General features: G+C 46.1%; 1 protein-coding gene across 1 annotated transcript in view; it reads left to right on the forward strand.

The window, feature by feature from the left end:
- The first annotated feature begins 9840 nt into the window (after nucleotides 1–9840).
- Nucleotides 9841–21838, forward strand: part of PRXL2C (peroxiredoxin like 2C) — a 71046-nt gene continuing 59048 nt past the window's right edge. The window contains exons 1-2 of the mRNA XM_085632851.1: nucleotides 9841–10131; nucleotides 10889–10957. Of these exons, the coding sequence (XP_085488977.1) occupies nucleotides 9934–10131; nucleotides 10889–10957 (267 nt within the window). The 5' untranslated portion in view covers nucleotides 9841–9933. The remainder of the gene's footprint in view (nucleotides 10132–10888; nucleotides 10958–21838) is intronic.

Below are 21838 nucleotides of genomic sequence, written 5' to 3' on the forward strand. Positions count from 1 at the left end.
TCTAGAACTCTTCTTCTTGGACCACCTTTCTTCTCACTTGTCAAGCATGATCCATGCACGCATTGCTACAATCAAATCTTTGATATGGGTCCTCAATCCCATGACTCTCTTCTCTTCCAATTCTTGGTCGCTATACTGCAATCTATGGCTTCCCTGCAATGATTTTGTTTTAGACAAGTCCACATCATACTTCTTAGCCAAATCTGACAACTTCTCATGTGCGATCCTTGCCTTGCAAGTCACATCTTTCGCTACAAAAAGTGACTTGTCTCGCTCATGCATGTACGTTCTTTCAAGAGGCAAATTTCCACTTATTATCTCATCTACTTCTGCTTTCAACCTTACAACATCTAACATTCTTCCTTTCAGAGCTCCCTTCAATATTTCTCGACAATCTGCTCCATTCCGTTCATCATAATCGCATTCCCGTTCCTGAGATCTACTCTCTTCTGACATGCTCATAGGAACAGAACGATTTGCTACAGTGCCTCGTTCACTTTCTACAGCTCTCTCACTCTGATTCTGATATCTCACTGGCAGTGCCCACATCCGCAAATCTGATCTTGACTTGGCCAAAGACCTCGGCCTCACTGATCTCACCTCCGCCTGTCCCCTAGAGGAGTCTGCTGTAGCTGGCAATGGCGTACTCCATTCTATAGGTTTTCGAGTCTGCTCCATTCCACTCACTGATCCATTTCCCTCGACCACACTCCTCGCTCCTACAACTGACTGCACTGAACTCCCAACCTTCTCTTGATCTGGGTCGTAAACTGAAACGATAGGTCCAATGGTAGTCGGTACCTTTAGAGCGTCCGGTAACCTCACACCTCTCCCAACCTCAGTGCTCGCTACAGACTGATTTTTCATGCCCTCAGTTCCTGTCGAGATTTTCCCTTCTACTCTCACCTCTGACTGAGTCTGTAATCCACTAGTCCCTTCTGCTGGAGCCGATTTTCCTTCATAGGAATCTGGATTGTATGGAGGTGGTCTCTCAGACAACAACCACTCTACTAGGCTGTCATCTGTATTACTGTCATCTTCATCCACACTCTTTGATTTAGCACTGTCTGTCTTCTCTAGTAGTGGGTACAACCTGTCCCCTTCTATAGTCTGTACTCTCCACCTCTTCTCGTGTGCATCCCACCTCGACTCTTGGAATGCCTTAATTGACTTCTTCACCCTTTCCTGACTGCGGTCTCTCTGCTTGTCATGTGCTGCTCTAATCCAATGCCTCAAACTGAGTTGGTCTCGGCAAAGGTCGTAGTGCCACCATTACAGATTTCAACTGATACAACACTTCCAACCTAAAGGAACCATATTGTGGGAAAGCCAATTCTCCCTCACCTTGGGTCATCTTATGCCAATTTTCAAGCCAAATTATGGTATGCAACCCCACATTTCTTGCCATATAATGCGCCGGAGTATCCTCGGGAGGGGCTTCTTCTCCCCCTCGAGTAACCACATGTTTATCACCTCTACATAATTCTCGGAAAACCTTAAAACATTTCATGATGAACAGATTTTCGCTCGCACACAATGTTTTCGTTCACTTCCTGATGTCAAATCCACCAATAGCAGCGCGACTCACAGCAACTGAACTATCGCAGCGCTGCACCTTCTGACGCCACTTTTCCTCCACTCGCAGCAGTTCCCCTTCTTCACACTTCTCATCTCACCCTTGCATTCGTACCATTCACACGCTGAAATAACCGTTTGTCCCAAACAAGTTACTTCTCTGTCCGTCCACAGTCTCTCGAAGATGTCGACCTCAACTGGCAACTGCCTGTCCGCAAAACGACCGGACAATCACCTCTCTGATAGGTTTCAAGCGCTCAAATTCCACATACAACAACCCACGACCAGCGTCGGTTCCTCACGCACTCACATATTCGCACTCCCTATCTCGGTCTGGGTAATCGATGACATCTCATGATCCCCTTTCGGTGGTCAACAAAATCTACTGCTGGTGTCTTCTACACCGCAATCTACAAACCTCTCACCCTATTCATACTCACATCAACCGCCGTTGCCCGCTCCTCGCCATCCGATGAGTCACCATCACTTGACTTCTATGGGCCTCTAGAATCTCTTATCCTGATCTAGATCTCCCCTCACTATCAGAGATAACCACCCTACTCTGCTACCAACTGATGAAATGAAATGAAATGAAATGAAACGTAGACTTATAAAGCGCGATTGCTGCCCTGAGGCGTCCTAGTGCTGACTAGAGAGTGGAGCCACTTGTCAGAGGCGGTCAGCTGGGGGATTAGTTATGAGCGTTAAAGAGAAAGGTCTCTACTTGCTTACGGAAGGAGGGCAGATTGGGGTTGGACCTAAGTTGGAGGGGAAGGGAGTTCCACAGTTTGGCGGCATTATAGGAGAACATCCTGCCACCAGCTCTCGTTCTCTTGATTCTGGGAACTGTGGCTAAGAAGGCCTGGCTAGAGCGAAGGTGTTTTCTAGAGTGGTACTGTGTGATTAGTTTGCGGCTAATTGCCGGTCCTTTGTGCCAAAAGGCTTGATGGGATATGCACATTGCCTTAAAGGCAATTCTTTGCCGAACCGGGAGCCAGTGTAGGCTACTCAGCCCAGATTTGGCTGACAGTCTGCGTGGCAACTGGAGCAATGTACGAGCCGCGCAGTTTTGGACAATCTGCAACTTGCGCAGTGTGTAGTCAGGGGCACCGAGATACAGGACGTTGCTAAAGTCCAGTCGAGACTGGATCAGGCCTTGGACGGCAACTTGCTTGGCCTCCATAGGTAGAAGTGGAAGTACTTTTTTCAGCATCCTAAGGAGGCCAAAACAAGTTGCAGAAAGCTTAGTGGCCTGGGTGTTAAAGGTTAAGGCTTTATCCAGCCATACCCCAAGCATTTTATGTTGTCCTTGGGTACAGGAGGAGTGCCCAGGCATGGAGGCTAGAGGGAGTCAAAGTGCGTTAGGACAGCAGGACCCAGGAGCATCAGCTCAGTTTTATCCCCGTTAAGCTTAAGGGAGGATGTCGCCATCCAGCTTTTTACTTCCTCCAAGCATTTCATTAACCCCATTTGTGCTGGTTGGCCGTCCTCCTGCGCCAGGGAGACCACTAGCTGAGTGTCGTCCGCATATGAAATGATCTTAATGCCGAACGGACGAACGACCTCAGTCAGTGGTCTCATATAGATGTTAAATAACGCGGGGCTTAAGGAGGAACCCTGCGGAACCCCACAGCTCAGAGGTTTGCTGGAGGAGACCGTATCTCCCTCAAAGATCCGAAAGGACCTGTTGCTCAGAAAGGATTTGAGCCAGAGTATTGCCCTACCTGAGATTCCAACATCAGAGAGGCGCCACAACAGCATATCGTGACTAACCGTGTTGAATGCTGCGCTCAAATCGAGGAGGACCACTGCCACTGATCCCCCTCGATCTAAGATCCTTCTGGTTTCCTCGGTGACTGCTAGTAAGGCGGTCTCCGTCCCATGTCTAGGTCGAAAGCCCGTTTGGGTGGCATCCAGCAGCTGGTTATTCTCGAGAAAGTCCATCAGATGTATATTGATGTGCTTCTCAAGAATTTAGCTCACCCAGGGAAGCAGGGAGATGGGGCGGTAGCTGCTAAAGTCGCCAGGATCCAGGTTCGGATTCTTCATCAGTGCACGCACCATAGCCTGCTTCCGGGGGGGCGGGAAATGCAGGGGGTGATAGAGGCATTGAGGAGATTCATGATAGTGGGGAGGACGACATGAATTACCGAGATCATTGCCTCTGGTGGAGCTGGATCACATGGTGACCCTGATTTTACTTGCCGAGCTAGAGATTCCAGGGATTCCTGTTCCAACAACGGAAAGTGTTCCAAAGTTGCAGGGGGTTGAGGGGGAGCTTCCACCGGACTTGACCATGCCTGAGCAGCAGGGTCGAGATCCATGGCAGGAAAGGAGGAGTAGATTTGGTGAACTTTTTGATGAAAGAATTCTGCCAAGTCATTACAGTGGGCTATTGTTTTACACGGATGCGTAGAGGGTGGGGCCGGGGGGGTGGGGTGGTAGTGAGGCTCTTTACTATCTGAAAGATTTCTTTAGGTTTAGATTTTGCCCGCATGATTTGTGTAGAGAAGTAGATTGATTGGGCAATTTTTACCTCATCTTTGTAGGCTCTAATCTATCTAACTGATAGGGCCGGATTCTTGTTTACTTGCTTCTCTCCAGGAATCCTCTCAGGTAGCCAGGATCTTTTTATCTGCTAAATAGTGTAGAGGGGAGGAAATCTAATTATTAAAACATAATCACCAAAATTAGATCTCATTTGGAAAGGACCACTGACTCCGAATCTAAAATTTGTAGGATTTTATTACAACTAAAAATAACTGCACATACAAACACCTTAGCACAAGGTGTAAAGGATAAATGGGCACTAACACAAATGCAAGTCTACGTAAGAGTCTCATACGACTCAAAGAATGACAAGCTCAAGGAGCATAAGATATGCAATGGTCAATCCAATAGCTATTTTAGGAATCATTAGCATAAAAGAAATTCAATTAGTCTTTCCCTACTCTATCTCTAAGGTGACATCCCTACTTAGCATTTCCCATCCCCGGCAACAGAATAAAAGGTGTCAGAAGTGAAGACTTCCTAAGAAGTATATTCACTTAGTCAGCGCTCGTTCTAAGATGCCCTGTCTAGCTTCCCATCTAAATCTCAACTGCTCAACCCACGGGGCACTGTCCCTAATACAAAATCCCAAAAACGTAGAACACGCCCTTCGGCACACCTTTTCAGCCAGGTCTTCTTCCAGTATTTTTCCAACAAAACTTGTCTCGCATCCAACGACGGTTAGCTTGACCTTGGGTCCCAGGCACCTTCTCCGCTGAAAGTATCATCCTCACATTCCAACATACTCCCCTGTTGGCTTCTCGAAGCATCCTAACTCCTAAAACAAAGACCTAGTCTCACTAACGAGCTAAATGTCTTTACACCTGCAACAGACACATGGGAACGAAAACTTTTTCTCTTCTCTAAGATTTTCTTCGTCCTACAATCCAAAGCCTTTACCAAGGGAATTCATTTTTGGCCTACAACATTTAGCTAACATAAGAAAATTAACAGGCCTTTCTCTGTAAACGTATATGCGATCAGGCCCTTGCACTGTTAAACACATTACTAAATCACACACTAAGCATTAGTTCCTTATTCTTATGTATGTGAATAAGCGACTTGCATGTGTAACTTTAACATGGCACGCGTTTAACCTAATACATTGCATTACATAAACTAATCATTATGCCTATACTAAAATACATTCACGATAATCTGCAGTGTCACTCTTCACGAAATCATTATTACATTTCTAATCACCTCTATGTTAAACGATTCTAGCAATACATTTCTATGGCACTCTTAACCTACATCGATTAATATGCGGGTGCTAACGCTGAATATGATGCACCCCTACAAATTTCAGAATAACATGACGCTCTATCACTCCTGAGACTGATCCGGTAAATAGGAGGGAAAGTACCCTTGTGGCAGGTATGAGAGGTGGCGCTGAAGATGTGGCCTTTTTGCAGGGAGAGGAAGATGGTCAACCAGGCTCGCGCTCTGAGGATAGTCCTAGAGGTCATCCCAAAGGCTGAGAGCCAACTCTCAGAAAAGCCAGAGACTCTGAGAGACGCTGTGTGCTGATTTCCAAGCATTACAGCGTACCGCATTTTGGGTTGTACTCTTTTTTTTTCTTTTCTTATAAAGGTTATAAGGGATGTAGTGAGCCACCCGGGCCCGGCCTCTACCATACAATATTACATGCCATCATCCTTGAGGGCCGGGCGCGGCCCGATGGCTTAATTAAATGTGTTCTTACGGCTCGTGGTAGCTACGTCACGCCCAGCCCCTGCGTGTATGTACTGTGTGGTCCTTTGTAGTTGCCTGTAGGCCACATTCAGGCCTTGAAATTGTTGCATCAATCGTTGGAACACGACAGCAGCAGAAGCAAGGCCGAAGGGCATGCGCACGAATCGATAGCATCCAAAGGGAGTTATGAAAGCTGTTAAATTTCTGCTGCTGTCGTGTAACTGAATTTGATGGTACGCCGATGTTAAATCGATATTTGAAAACCAATTAATTCCCTTAGACTGTGCGAGTAATTCATCAATCCTTGGTAATGGGAATTTGTCAACTACGATGTTTTTGTTTAGGTCTCTCAAGTCAATGCACAGGCGCAACCGGCCATCCGGTTTGAGCGCTACGACCAACGGAGCAAGCCATTCAGAACTATTCAAAGGATTAGAAGGAATAACATATTTTCAAGATGACATATTAATCATGGGTCGAAACAGAAAAGAACATGACGAAAGATTAAAAAATGTTCTCCACATATTAGCTGAAAAAGGTCTAACAGCTGAACTAAAAAAATGCAAATTCGGAATGAAATCTGTCACATACTTAGGACATGAAGTAAGTGGTGATGGTATTTCCCCAAAAAAGAGTCTGATAGATGCTATAAAAATGGCACCAGTACCCAAATCTAAGGACGAAATAAGGTCATTCCTTGGCATGGCTGAATTTTACTCAAAATTCGTACAAAATTTCGCCACAAAAACTTATAATTTGAGACAATTGCTTAAAATCAAACAAGAATTTTTGTGGAACAAGGAACTTGATGAAGATTTTAAGAAAATAAAAAATGACCTTGTCTCAGCTTTTCCCCTACAAGCCTTTGACAACCTTGCGCAAAGTATCATCACAACTGACGCAAGTGGAAAAGGTTTGGGGGCAGTCTTGTCTCAAATAAATGAAAGTGGTGAAGAGGTGACAATTGCATTTGCCTCCCGCTCCTTGTCTCCAACGGAAGAAAAATATTCCGTAATAGAAAAAGAAATGCTAGCCACAGTGTGGTCAATGGAGAAATTCAGACAGTTTGTGTGGGGTACTAAATTCATCATTCGAACTGACCACAAACCACTACTAAAAGTCTTAACTTCTGATGGTGTATTAAAGGCAACCCCAAGAATTGCAAAAATGAATATAAAACTCTTGGATTTCACTTATGAGGTAGAATACCTCCCAGGTAAAAGAAATCAAGTTGCAGACTATTTGAGTAGAGCTCCACTTCCACATGAGCCTCAGGAACACAATGAATGGGACAATTTTAATGTAGCTGCAGTATATGATCAAACAAGTGCAATTTCAAAAGAGGAATGGGATAATGAGTTCAAACAAGATGAAGTTCTAATTAAAGCATTGATGTTCATAACTCAAGAATGGCCCATCAAAAACGAATGTCAGGGAGAATTAAGGGCCATGGGGGAATTACAAAACGAACTTTCTATTGATAATTCTGGATATGTTTGCAGAGGAGAAAGAATTGTTGTGCCTGCATCCTTATGACAGAAAATATTGGATTTGAACCATGAAGGTCACTTAGGTATCCTTAAACTAAAATCTAGATTAAAAATGCTATACTCGTGGCCGGGTATGGATGGCGAAATTGAAAAATTTGTCAAACAATGTTCCATCTGTCAAGATTCTGATAAAACTCAGCGGGTACTCAAACCCACTCTTGGCACTAGACAACTTCTAAGTATAGATTGGCTTGGTCCAATTGACAATGACGATGGCAACCACAAATATGTTCTAGTAATCACTGATGCCTACTCAAAATGGCCAGAGATAGAAATAACAGAAAACTTTGACACGAAACAAGTCATAAAATTTTTGGAAAGCATATTCCTACGTGAAGGAATCCCCAAAATTTTCCTCAGACAAGTACATCAAATGTTTAGAAAGGAATGGTATTAAAAGCAAGAAAACCCCTGTCTACAATCCTGCTGGGTATGGCATTGTGGAAAGATTCAATAGAGTCATTATGGGCAGCATACAGGCTTCGTTGAACGTTGAAAAGAATTGGGAAAAAGAACTTACGTGCACTATCTGGGCATACAGAATCACCCCAACTGGCACGGGGTACAGCCCTTTTAGAATCTTGCGAGGAACAGAACCATTCTCTAAAGACAATGTCGCATGGAACACCATGAAAACTTGTGGTAAATGGTCACCAGCGGTTGTCAGGTCCAATTTAAGGAAAATACATGAAACAAGTAAAAGCTATTTTGACAAAACACATAATACACATGTGGAACTAAAGAAAGGTGATTGGGTCAAAGTGAAACTTAGTTCCAAAGTAAAAAAGGGGCAGAGTAAATATTCTCTACCTCTACGTGTAATCAAACCTTATTCCAGGTCTGCTGAATTGAGTGATGGAAAGATATGGCATTATAATAAATTATCAAAATATTGCAATATAAATCACAAGGAGAAAGTGGGAAAATCTACTTCATCAATAAATTGGATGTGGGATGAGGTCACAGACACCACAATTGCTAATCAAGACTCTCTTTCTCAATCCATCCATAGTGCCCCCATTACGGAAACCCAATCTTTGGCAGAATTCACACATTCTGGAAGCAGAACTGGGAAAGTAACTCGCTTTGGTAGAGAAACAAGATTACCAACAAAATATGGAAACTATGCTATGTAATCTAATTAATTTTGTACAGAAGTGAATACAATACATGTATCTTAAAGATAGTCCTGTATTGGAAGTGATTTATATATTATTCCTTTTGATAACTTTCTAATACTTTGTTATCCTGAATAATATCTTAACCCCTTGCGTGCTCATGACGGAACCACGCCGTCATGAGCCACGGGAGGCGTGTGCTCATGACGGCGTGGTTCCGTCATGCTGCGGCCGCTCCTCCCACGCGGCACTGATTCCCCGCCTGTGCGGGCGAAATAGAGAGTGGGCGGAGTCGTGACGGAACCACGCCGTCATGAGCACAGCTCGCCCGTGACTCATGACGGCGTGGTTCCGTCAGGAGCATGGCGGCGCCGCGCCTACCCCGCACCCCCCCAGCGCCGCGGCGGAATTCGCGCCGCAGCGAAGGGGGTAATTTCCTGTATTGCAAATGTTTTATACATCAATAACTTTCTTGTACTTTTGTTATCTTGAATTATATCTTTATAACATAATTAGTTTTATATAATAACTTAGATTTAAGCGTATGTATTAATTCATGTTTTGCATTAATTAAAGGAAGGAGATGTTGCATCATAGCTACCTTAGTAACCAGTACCATGGTTACAGTTGTAGTTGTACCTGAGAGTAAGTTCTAGTTCTGAACTAGGACAGTTACATCCAGACATCAAGATGAATAGATGTCCCTGCTTGCTCTGAATAAATACACTTCTATCCTACTTCCTGACTGAAGTATTCATTACAGAAATAAAGCCTGCACCCTTAAATGCCCACGAAATACCAGATGTAACAGTCTGCTTGTCATCAAATTCAAAGTTAAGCTGTGCCAATTATTTTAGCTGGAAGTATGAATAGGGAACAATAAATACATAGGCAGTAGCAAGGACCACCGGGTAAACTTTCAAGCGGGGGTGCTAAAAACATCACACACATTATAACAATCTGTTGTGATGCACTTAGGCCGTTCCAGTTAAGCTGGGGCTGCTTCCCTTTATGATGTACATGTGTTCTACTGTGATGCCATTGTTCTAGGGGACAGTTTTGTCAGTTGGTGCCAAGCTGTGTTTAGCGAAGCGGTTTATCTCTGCCTAATAAATCTACTTCAAGATAGAAATCGTGTTTGTGTCCTGGATCGATAGCATAACACAATCCACACTGTGCATTGACATCATCATCACTACAGAAATCCATTAACTCCAGTACTGTCACAAAAGTGTACGTGAAAGTGAAACCACAACGACGGTATCTATGCTGCAAGTTCTGTTTATTGTGACGATACGCTCGGAGCATGACGCTCTCTCGCTGTTGTAAACTTGTCTCTGCGTGGCTCCGCCCCGTCCGTCTCTTCCCGTTGCGCTCTCCTCCCTCCTCGCCTGCACCCTGCTGGCGCCCAGGTGGCACACTGAGGCAGACGCGGTGGTGCTGCCATGGCCTGGGCCCGGCCGCCCGTCACCCAGCAGATCCAAAGGGAGCCCCGACGGCAGAGGGGACTTCCGGCCGCCCAGCAGCCCCGCGAGGCACGGTTGGCCGAGGCGGCTCTCTGCCCAGTGGTGGACCGGACCGGGACCCACCTGCCCTTCGGGCACCTCTTCCGGGAGCAGACGGCGCTGATTGTGTTTGTTCGGGTAAGTGTGCAGATGGCGGAGCTGGCAAACGCCACCATCACAAATGATTACAAGAGAATAGGGCACACTGAGCCTTTGCCAAAAACACACATCCACACCCACGCACGCTGGATTACCCAATAAGGATATGCGAGCTTCTGGGGCTCTCGTTTTCCTACAGGCGGTGAACAGTTTAATGAATGTCTGCGGACTACCCCAGGAATTTCAAAACTGTCCATAACATTGTGCTAATTTGTTTGTAAAACGACGTACTCAGCGTTCCATTGCAAAAAGAAAAACATTGCTTTTCTTCCACTTCAGTTTCTCCGATGCCTGTTCTTAAGGTTTTGGCAAGTATGAAAGTTACAACACGCCAGCCGTTGCCAGGTCTGCAGGAAGCAGATGGGCTGAGTGATGTATGTGCCAGACGGACAACATAGCCACGATGGGTTAAAAATAGCCACAGCGATGTATATGTATGAAAATAAAAAAGCGGCTAAAACGATGCAGTACAAACTAATGAGTCTATAGTATACAGAAGAATTCTTAAGTATTGTGCCCTTACATAACCGTGGGTGGAGGCTGCAGTAGACTAGAAGTACTGCGCTCTGGGGTGTGTTTGAAGGTTGATTAACATTTGTGAACACTTCCCCCTTGTTATTTTCTGTTTGGGACTCAGTTTGTTTTCAGTAGATTAAACAACACCCAAGCCGTTGCGTTGCGCCCCTTAGTTGCTAAGTGAACCTTTGTTTCTGACGCTTGTTTGTTTCCCCTCTAGCATTTCCTGTGTTACGCCACAAAAGAATATGTGGAAGATCTCGCCAAAGTTCCCAAGAGTTTTCTCACAGTAAGTTGCCATTCTATATGCAGGGTTAATACATGGGATTCTGCAATATCTGCCTAAAAACTCGTCTCTAGTTACTTTATAATACATGGGATGCTGCAATCCCCGTATATAAACCTGTATCTAATTTCTGTATAAAAGGTCACTTGTGATGCATCCGCTCGTGTAATGTAAATAAATGGCATAACCTCTCATCTGTAATAACTTATTACAGTTGAATTCTGACATTCCGATGCCTTCTGCCAGTGCCAGCAGCCCAGGTCAGGTCAAAGAGCATAATTAAAGCGACTGTTTAAAGAACGAAAACAAAACGTGGCTCTCCTTTCTTATGCTCTGTTTTCTAGCTGTACAGTGACAAATAGAAAGGAGCTATTAATGGCAACATGTTTATTTTTTGCACTCTAGGAAATTATAGAAAAATAGAATTTTCTGGATGTTTCTACATATTCTGAGCTCCTGCTCCTTTTTAGGTCTCGCCTAGACAGCGCTTGCGCTGTCTCTCCGAGACATGCAGTATACACTTTAGTGTAGAAGCGTCATGGAAGCTCCGCCCACTCTCCGCCCATCGATTCCATTGGTTTAGGTCAGTAAATGCTGCCTTCCCATTGGTATAAGGCTTGTTAGTCCCGCCTCGTGACGATTATGTCGTCATTTGTATCCTTCCAAGGCTACCGGCCCCTTTACTCACGGCACTTTTTTCTGGCCTGCAGCCTAATTACAACAGCGTGCACGCAATGACGTGCTCTCTTCCTGGACGGCTTTACGGAATGCAGAGGGCGAGCCTAACTGGAGCAGAGTAGAATTTGCATTTGCAATGCGTCGGTCTCGCGTTTGTGATCTGCATTAACCCTGCCTGGCAGCAAGTCGCCATGTCTGCCAGCGAGTCACCATATTCGGGGCTACTTTCCTCCGTCTTCTAAAGTTGTTTTGCGCTCACCTCCCTGAGAAGCAGCTTCTTGAAAATCGCTCTGCGCGGCCAGACTTGGGTTGCGGGCGGCCCCTCCGCGCCAGCACAGACTCCCCAAGTCCTGCCTGGTGCCCCCTCCCTCACCTGTGCTCCTCATCCAGGGGTAGATGCGTAGGCTGCTGCCTCCCTTCAGCTCCTGCTCCCGGCTCGGGTGCTCCTTGGCGCTGCCGCCCTGCTTCGAGGGGTCACCTGCCGGGCACATCATGGGCAGGTTCTGGTCAAAAGGAGAGCACTGCATGTTGAAGGATGCCTCCTCCAGGTCGTAGCTGGCCGGGTAGAGCCCCGGGGTGCTGTGGGGTTGCAGGCTGTTCCCATTGCTTTAAAGTCCCGAGATGTAAGCGCCCTGCGAGGCCGGCGCATAAGCCCCCGGCCGCTGGGGGTTAGAGGCAAAGGCGCAAGAAGTTGCTCGGGGAAGACCCCGGACGGGAAGACAGACCCGGTAGCCTGGTATTTGGAGAACAGGACATTGGCATAATACAGGCATAATACAGTTAACTCATAATCCAGCCGGATGATTTGTGGGCCGGGACGTGTTGGTGTCAGTTTTACGAGGTACCGTGATATATTACGGAATTAAGAGTTCAGATTTACACCAAAAAGGACCCCCTTTTTCCTTCCGGACCATGTAACTCTGGGGCACGTGACCGGCCCGGGTCCAATCAGGGCTCAGCTTCCCACTGCTCCTGTAATGTTTTTTAGTTGCAGGCAAGCGCGTGAGCGTAACATTGACACAGTTGAAATGTTTTTTTTTTCACTTTAAGGCAAACACGCATTTCGAAAAACTTCTAACGTTTGAGCTTATGCAGAGTGGGTTTCCAGGCACGTAATCTTGTTTTACATATTAGTATTAAAGCCTCGAGCATCCGGGAACACTAGGAGCCATGTAGGGATCCGGCATAGAATTAGCTTTTTTGTTCGCTGCCAGATGCACGTAGACACACTCACTGGCGACTCTGCAGACTGCAGTGCCGGATTGTTTTAAGCCTGACCCAAAGATGCCCGTCGTTAGCAATGTGGATCCTCCCTGATGCGGGACTGCACAGGCGCAGTGTACTGTGTGCTGCCTCCTCCCCCGCCAGCCCCACCTCCCCCTCCCAGGTGGCTATCAGAGGGATACACTCCGCCAATTAGAACGCGGCTTGTTTTGGCGCCGGCCTTGAAGGTGGTCAGTGCAAGAGCAGGCTGATACTGGTGTTCCCTCACAGCCACACAGACAGTCATGCCCCCCTCCCCCTTTACAGTTAAAGTGATCACAGTGGAGGTGTCTAGGAAGTCAAGGGGACGCAGCTGTTGACCGAAGGTGAGTAGATATCTGGGACAATGGAGACGAGAGCCGTGACGTAGATAGGCCTACCTGGATGGCCGATCGGCAGTGCTGTGATGGGGTCCCTTAAAGCTTGCATCCGACTGTGAAGGTGAGAGGACTATGCGAGAGCTACGGCTCCCGATGCTTGATCCCGGCTGGGGGTTAGTAGTCTGGGATGCGCAGCTCCCCACGAGAAGCTGGGGGCCGCAGACGCTGCTCCGGACCGGGGTTGTTTCACTGTATTCCCCTCTGGCGGTGCAACCGTCATGTCGAGACAATCAACAAGTGGCACTGCTCGCTTTTGGTCATGCCTGAGGAAACCTATTGCTGCAGCCTCGAGGAGCTGCTACTGGATACCAACCAGCTGCGGGAGCTGCTGAAGGTGAGGGGGTGAGGAGGGCCTCCGGACCCAGGGTCAGTCACCTGGGGAGGCGTGCGAGTTGTCACCTGTGTCCCGTCGTGGGCACACTGCATCAGGACCCCATGGGGGGGAGGGAATCGCGGGCTGCACCCGGGAACTCGATGCTGGCAATGGAATGACTGCCTACTGCAGCGTGTTCCCCACTTTCCTCCTGCACTGTGGGCTGTGGGACAAATGCAGCCTTTTGTGGACAGCTGTGACATGTTAAGCCAGCTCCAAGCAGGCTTTTATTCTTCCCGATGGACAGAAACTGCTCTAGAGCTCTTCATGAGTGAATCATGAAGAGCAGCACACTCTGGTCGCGGCTGTGCTCAGCAGTGCAGCAGTAGACCGCTGGCGGGGAGTGGTGCAGAGTAAATATTTTGACTTGTTCAATTACGTGGGAAAAGAGCCAAAAGGTATTGACTTGCAGCTTCATGTCGTCTTTTAAATATGTTGATATGCGTTGCTGCTTTTGTTCTAAAACATGAGCACAGTTTGGATTCAAATTTAGTATTAATACGTGTTAACCAGAAATAGATTTCCACGCGCATAATCATAAACTGCTTACTGGGTGAAGAGAATTTGTTAATGACCAAGTGTGCACCAAAAGTACAACTTTTAGTTGCATTTTCCATTGTGGTTAGTTTTAATGTAACCAGGTATGTTTTTTTAGCGTGAAAAAATATTTTTGCAATAAGGTCTTTCAAGCTCTGTTATAGTTTATAAGTCCCTTACTTTCTTTTCAGTGATCTACTTTTATTTTGGAAGAAGTTGAAACCTATTTATTATTCAAGTAGCACTATTGCCAGTTTTATTCCAACATACAACTGTTTTGGGCAGCTGTCCCTGTTTGATATGTTGGTTTCGGCTGGCACAATTCTGAGCTACACTTCTTGTGGTTTGTGACAAGTTTTGCAAACTGAGTAAAGTACGGAAGGTACTGGAGATTGAAAAACACTCTGAAGTCCCCGGACTGGCTTATGACAGATGTTACGTTCTTCAGAGAAAGTTACAATGCTAGGCCTTCTTCACTAGATTGCTTTTTGGTATTAGATCATCATGGTTTCATATGGACAAATTACATCTGCTGTACGTAATCTATTTAAGGCATTATCACATTTTTGCTTTCAAATCTTGTATTTTCAATGAACTAACCACCCGAAGGCCCTGATTTTATAGCAAAAACAGAGCTTTGGACTATACCATTTCCCGTTGAAAGGCAATACTTCTCTCCATGTGTTCCCATACCTGGCTTGTCACCCAATTTGGTGCTTACTTTCCCTCCATATTAAACACTAGTAGATGTTTCAGCACCCAGGCTAACGTGCTGCATAGCTAAATGCATATAAGGTTCCAAAGGCGAGACCGATGCATTGCAAATGCTTGTTATTAAAATGACGTATCAAACTGTTTCAAATATCTTTTTCCAAAAATGTCTAACAGCTTTTTTGATGTGTTGAATGTTGCACTCTTTCATATGAAAGAGCTACTCACCAAGGATTTAAGTGTTTTGTAGGAAATGGGATGGTGCGACCATGTATTTTAAGGAATAAAGAGCACCCTGCTGTGCATGATAACGTAATTGCAAGTCTCCTCAGAGTTCCATAACCTTATAAAGGAACGTTGATTTCTGCCTCATCCCTCTATATGGTGATAGAACTCCTCTTCCTTATAATGTACGTCAGGAGGCACTTTATCCCATATATAATCGACATACCACAGGCCTCCCTCTACATACAGCATTTATCTGGTGGGAGGAGGCTTGCTTACTCATGCCCCACTTATTTTAAAGTTTCTGGGGAGAGCCTCTGACGTGGGCCCAGAGGCAAAGAAGCTCTGAGGGGGTGCACTCACTGTGAGTGCACATCCTGGAGGGGAGAAAGGAGGTCCTATGGACCCCCCAGACATCCTTTTGCAAGGGGATCTCAAATACCCTTTAAAAGTGCAGACATGTTGCTGCCTGTACTGTGAAAACACTGAGCGGCTGCAAGCAGACGCTTCATGTTTTCACATGAATGCGCTGCCCTGGGGCAGCACGAGTTCACAGCTGCCGTGCAGGCAGCATTCCCCATAATCAGGCGCATTGTCATTGTTCAATGACAATGCATAATACAGCCCTAGATGCCATGTTACTGTATTCAGGATTGAGTTTTCTCATGAGGATACCTTGTGCCAGTGACAACATACCTGTCATCGTGATGTACACCTGCACGCTATATGTTTCAGATGGCACACTATATCCCTTTCCAGCTTAGTTTTAATCAACATGACCTACAGGTTTAACCATTGTAATAGTTGCTGGAATCAAATGATTACATTTCATAATCTTACATCTTTGGGAAGATTGAGGATAGAGTCCCAACAAGTACCTCAATCCATCCCTTCCCTAGGGGTCCCCTAGTTGCGTCAACATTGTTTCAGCTGCACCAGATACTTCAGAACTTGCTGGAGTGAATGTCTCTGTTGGCGAGAACTGGCTCACTGTCAAGAAGTCTCACTGGCCCCATTTTTGGTCATCACTGGACAGCCACTGTGAGTCAAATTATTCTTGCCTTTATATCAGATGTTGATGGATAAAATTGGAGGGGCGGCTCCTCCATGTGGGCGGAGGAGTGTTGCCCCACTGCTTTCTCGCAGTGCGAGAAGCAGAAACATAAAATGGTATTATAAATACCATTTTATTTTTTCTGATTCTCGCGCTGCAAGCAAGCTGAAGGGTTTGGTTGTGTGCGGGCAGGTGGGCGGACCTGGTCTAGGGCAGGCAGAGGCACAACTAGAGCTGTCTCAGCCGGGCTGACACACACAACCGGGAGGAGGGGGGGCTGAAGCCCTTTGAGCCCAATGGGTGTTGCGCGTCTGAGGGCAGTGGAGGAGTGGCTTGCCTTCTCTGAGGGCGCTGACTGTTTGGTCGGCCCCAGGGCTGATCAAACCAGTCATACGCACTCAGCCCTTTTCTCCATGTAGGCTGCATGCAGCCTACATGGAGAAAATGGCCTCCCCATAGACGCCTGTGTGGTCGGCGTCCCAGCCAATCACAACGCTGCCATTGCAGCGTTGTGATTTACTTAGGGGAGGGAGGCTGCCTGCTTCCTGTGTGGAGGAGAGGACGCGGGACCGGATCAGGCCACGAAGGTAAGTTAACATTTTTTAAATGTATTTAAAATTAAACCCCACCCCCGCGAAACTCCCTCCCTCTCCCCTCCCCCTCCTATGAGTCATGCCGTCCGTGACTGTATAATTGGACTTTCTTAAGCATTACCACCTTGTGTGTCACTTGTTCATGTTCATGCACTGCTGTCACCATTGTGTCCCTAATGGAAGTTATTGTCCATGGGCCACACTCGAAGGGGATGCACCATTTACCTACAGGGTGTCTGTCTCTTACAAGAGCTTCATGTCCATCACAAATGTCATCTTTTTTGCTCTTTGCCTTCCAGCTCATTGTTTCTGTATCTCATTTGACTTGTGCCGGGTCCAAGTGTCGAGGTACCCACTTAGGAGCTACTGGATTGATATCTCTGAAGGCATGGGCAAATAATAATTGACCCAAGTGCACATTGTATCATAGCATTTGTATAGCGCTTGCTACCCTATGTGTAGTGCTGAAGCACTTTCCCACATGGGTAGTAAGCTACATCGTGTAAGGTGTGTGGTCAAGATGGTGCCTATAGTCTGTATGGAATGTGTTTTCAGGTAATGCCTGATGATCACCCAGGTGCTGTTATCATGTTCTGGGACGTAGCGCCAGACGGTGTGGTGCGTGAGGGTATGTGGGAGACAGATGGACACAGTATAATTATAATAAGAAGGATTAAGCAGCATAGCCACAGCGGAAGCAAAATGGTGTGTACTTGTACACCAAAAAAGGAGGTAGTCGGAGAAGGCCTAGTAATCCATACAATGACATGCACCAGGCAGAGATTATGTAAACTGAGTAAAAGGACACCAAATGGGCAATAATGGGAATTGGTGACTTAAGAAGTAGCCATGCACCCTTTTATTTAATTCTTATTTCTGTATTTATTCGATGTATTCATTTACTATAAAGACAGGAATACTTCTCATTTAGGAGGAAGGAAGTGGAAGAGCTGTCAAGGCTACCAACCTGACCAGAAACTCCATGGACTTGAAAGGCTAACATTCAACCAACTCCAGCTAGGCTAAAGGAAGACAACATTTTGAGAAGAGGTTCATGCCCCAAGACCCTCTTAAGCACTCAGAGGTGGACATGCACAAGTCGAGGAAGCCCTAGTCGGGTTGTAGCTCAGACCCCAGCCAGGCTGGCAACCTGGATATACAAGGTTGAGAGATGAAGCACTTGGCAAGTTGCTGCCCTATCAGCGCAAGACCAAATTGTTTAGCCTTGTGTTACCTTACTTTTCTCACCCATACATGCAAGCCCCTACTCTGTTGATTCCCAGAGACCTTGTTCTTTTTAATGTGCATTTGGTGGCACCCTCTTCACCATATAGATTTACGTGCTAGAACAGCTTTCACTTCATTATTCGTAGTGAATGACGTTTCAGGGTAAGAAAAGAGACTGTGTTGGAAGGAGGCCTACTCTGCTTCTTTCATTTCAGCTAGGCCAAAGTAGTAAAGATTTGGTAATTCTCAATATGTTCAATCTTAGCCCCGCTCTTCTTTGTGGAAAACACCTTTTAAACATGTCTCCACAAGTTAACTTCCCTTAGGAAGTCACACCTGTAGTCAGAGGCCATTCAATTAATTCAGTAGTAGCCGATAGGTGTCATTTCCTGTCCCACAGAACTCTTAATTCAACCCCTATAAAGGCCCGCTCCAGCCAGAAGAGTGTTTTGATTGAGTCTACTGGATTCTGCAGGTTAAGCCTGCCCCAGGAGAGCAGAACCTTTGCCTGCCTTTTTCATTCAAAATCTGTGGTCACAGGCCATACTGGCACATTGTAGGGAAACGGTAGACTACCCCATACCGCTTAAAGGCTGGTCACAATTTCTCGGGCTAGCCTCACTGATTCCTACCCATTGCACTTCGGAGATATGACCCTCAATGTGCCTTTATCAGCAATAGAAGATGAAAGCATGCTGAGCCCTGCCTGTGAGGAAATCCCCCCACCACATTAAGGCTAAATTCAATGTATCGGACTAGCCTTGCTGATTTCTGGGCGCTTGATCATATCCTTCTGACCCTTCCTATTGTGTAGAAATGACGGTGGTGCAGTGTGTTGTTTTACTATATATTATTAGGAAATTGCGTATTGTTCAGTCAGCATCTTCAATAGTTGCCACTATTTCTAGTTGTACACTAGCAAAGTCTGCTGATGATTTCATAATCACCTCAAATATCATTGTATTTGAGAATTCACGTTGTACTAGTAGGCAGACAAGCACCTCAGTGTTTTTTGACCTTTCAGTTTTGCAGTCCCCAGCAATTGCTAGGTGATGCAACAGACAGTCCGCAGGATTGCCTGACCCTTGCTGGCACATTATTAGGAAGCTATACGTTTGGAATGTGGAGAAGTGGAGAAGTGTGGCTCAATGGTTAGAGCGGCAGACCCTGATGCAGAGGTCTAGCCCGGGACCAGGCTTCAATTCCCCGCCTCGGTAGGTCTTGGGCTCAAAATTTCACGGACCTGATAATTCTCGCCTCGGTGCCATTCCAATCATGGAGTCCCACTCTGCAACTCTGGGCAAAAGCTTGCTTAATCTCCACAACGGCCCCCACAACGCTAAGGATGCCTGGCCTCCACCTTGGGGGTGCCCAGGAGTGGACACCTCACAGGGAAAGCCAGGATGGGTTCCACAGCGGTATTCGTACAAGCGCCTTGAGACCCTTGCGGGTGAGTAGTGCGCTATACAAGTATCAATTTACATTACAATGGAAGTGTCCATATTTCTATTCTCTGCAGCAGATGCTGAGAGGTGCCATGGAACAGGGGCATGAGAGGCTTGTGGTCAGCACATTTAGTAACCGTATAAATAGGTGTGGAAATGGACACAGCCTCACTTAATAGCTATTGCTTCCTTCTCTATCTTTTAATAGGTTTTTTTTTTTGGTGTGCCTCAATACTCGGTCAGCAAAGCTGCCAGGGCCCTCTGGTCTCAAGAATGCTCTTGATGTCACACTCCACCTGATCCCACTGGACTTGCATTCTCTGTCCGCTTTTTGTTGGCATTTGACTAAAGATCTCTCATTGTAGTTTAACTCAGGATAGCAAACTTGGTGTTCAATGATGGCTCATTGTGTTCTTCAGGAGCAGAAGCCATGGATTTTAATATTAAATTCTCCAACACTGCTTCCTTTTCTGGCCTGCTCCTATATCGGCCCCCTGGCCCAAAAACGCTTTTAACACAGGGTTTATAGACTGTCATGGAATCATGTCTGGACTTCCCAACATTTACTATACTGGGGGATTTTAATTTCCACCTGGAAGCAGACAAAAACATAGGTAAAGCCATACTGGTAGACAACTTAGAAGGTTTTGGGCTGACACAGCTAGTCTCAGAACCTACACATAAGGCCCAACACTCTCTCGATGGTATCTTCACCAATCACCCCAATATCTCAGTTGAAAAAATATTCCCAGTAACTTGTTTGGATCACAGTGTCAGCTCCTTCAAACTTACCTACAAGGAGAGTGACAGTTTCCACCCTAAGACCCTGCCCCAGGTTAAATCCAGGCCTTGGCATAAAATCGGGAAAGACGAGCTAATAAAGTTGTTGGACATTAACCCACCGTCTCTAGTGACGAATGTTAATGAGGCAGCTGATTATATGGATGGATGGATCCAAGCGGCAATTGATCAGTTAGCTCTGCTTAGATCAAACACACAACGGCGAAAAAGGGCCTTTGCCCCCTGGTATAATCCAGACCTTAAAGCCATAAAAATCAGGTGCATGCACTTAGAGAGGACTTGGAGAACAGACTACAGCGAACAGAGTAAAATTGCCTTACAAACTTGCCTTAGAAGATTACAAGCAAGCCATCATAAATGCAAAAAAGCTGTATTTTATTAGTAAAATAGAGGGGGCAAAACTCCTCAAGAGAGCTCTTTAAGATGATCACGGCATTATCCTAACTAAACCTAGAAAAACAATTTACTCCGGGCCAGAAGTTCTGCAACCAGATGGCAAGTTTATTCCAGACAAAAATACAACTGATTTATGACGAATTGGCAGGAAAAATTCCATGCCCCTGTAACACTAGTATGCAGGAGTTAGCGAGCTTAGCGAGGCTATCCACGTCAAGTCAGCTCAGCAGTTTCTCCCCTCTTTCCACGGAGAGAACAAATAGCTTGCTATTAGCCACAAAATCTGGGTCTCCAACAGACCCCTGCCCGCCGGCGATTATACATTTGGGCTTGAATCAAGTTAGTACCTAACTTGCCCCACTTCTCAACAATATTATCTGCTCAGGAACTTTCCCCACCTCTTGGAAGAAGGCATGTATCAGACCAATCTTAAAGAAAAACCATCTCTGGACCCCCATGTGATAGAAAACTATTGGCCCATTTCCTGTCTGCCACTAGCGGCAAAAATACTGGAAAACTCCATGAACCAAGACTTAATGGGCTATCTAGAGCGTAATAACATCCTTGACCATTCTCAACACGGCTTTAGATAACACTATTCCACCGAATCAGCCCTAATTATGGCCACGCAGGAGATACGTAGGCAACTGTACAGTGGAGGTAAGGCCATCCTAATCCTCCTAGACCTCTCAGCCGCTTTCGATACAGACAGTCATCAGGTATTGATTCAAAGGCTGAAGGAAATAGGTGTCAGTGAGATGGCGCTCGGTCTTCTTTCCTTACGGATAGGGAACAAAGGGTATGTTGGGGCCACCACTAATCAGAGAGGTTCTCCCTCCCCTGTGGAGTTTCCCAGGGGTCAGCACTGTCCCCAACACTCTTCAACATTTACGTGACACCTCTGGCTCAGTTAACCAGAGGACATGGCTTTTCGCTAGTGTCATATGCCGATGACCCCCAACTGGCCATTTCCATCTCTTCTAACGCAGACACCATTGCTGGAAAATTCCATGACTATCTAAAACATATCATGGACTGGATGCACTAGAACTATCCTAAACTAAATACTGGAAAGACTGAAGTGATGGAGTTTGGGTCTGGCGCACCGCTCTGGAACCAGGATTGGTGGCCGGCAGAGGCAAGAAACTGCCCTGTACCCACAGGAAAGGTCAGGAACTTGGGAATCTTAATGGATGACCAG

This window comes from Triturus cristatus, chromosome 2_1, assembly GCF_964204655.1.
Source record: "Triturus cristatus chromosome 2_1, aTriCri1.1, whole genome shotgun sequence".
In the NCBI taxonomy this organism is placed as follows: Eukaryota; Metazoa; Chordata; class Amphibia; order Caudata; family Salamandridae; genus Triturus; species Triturus cristatus.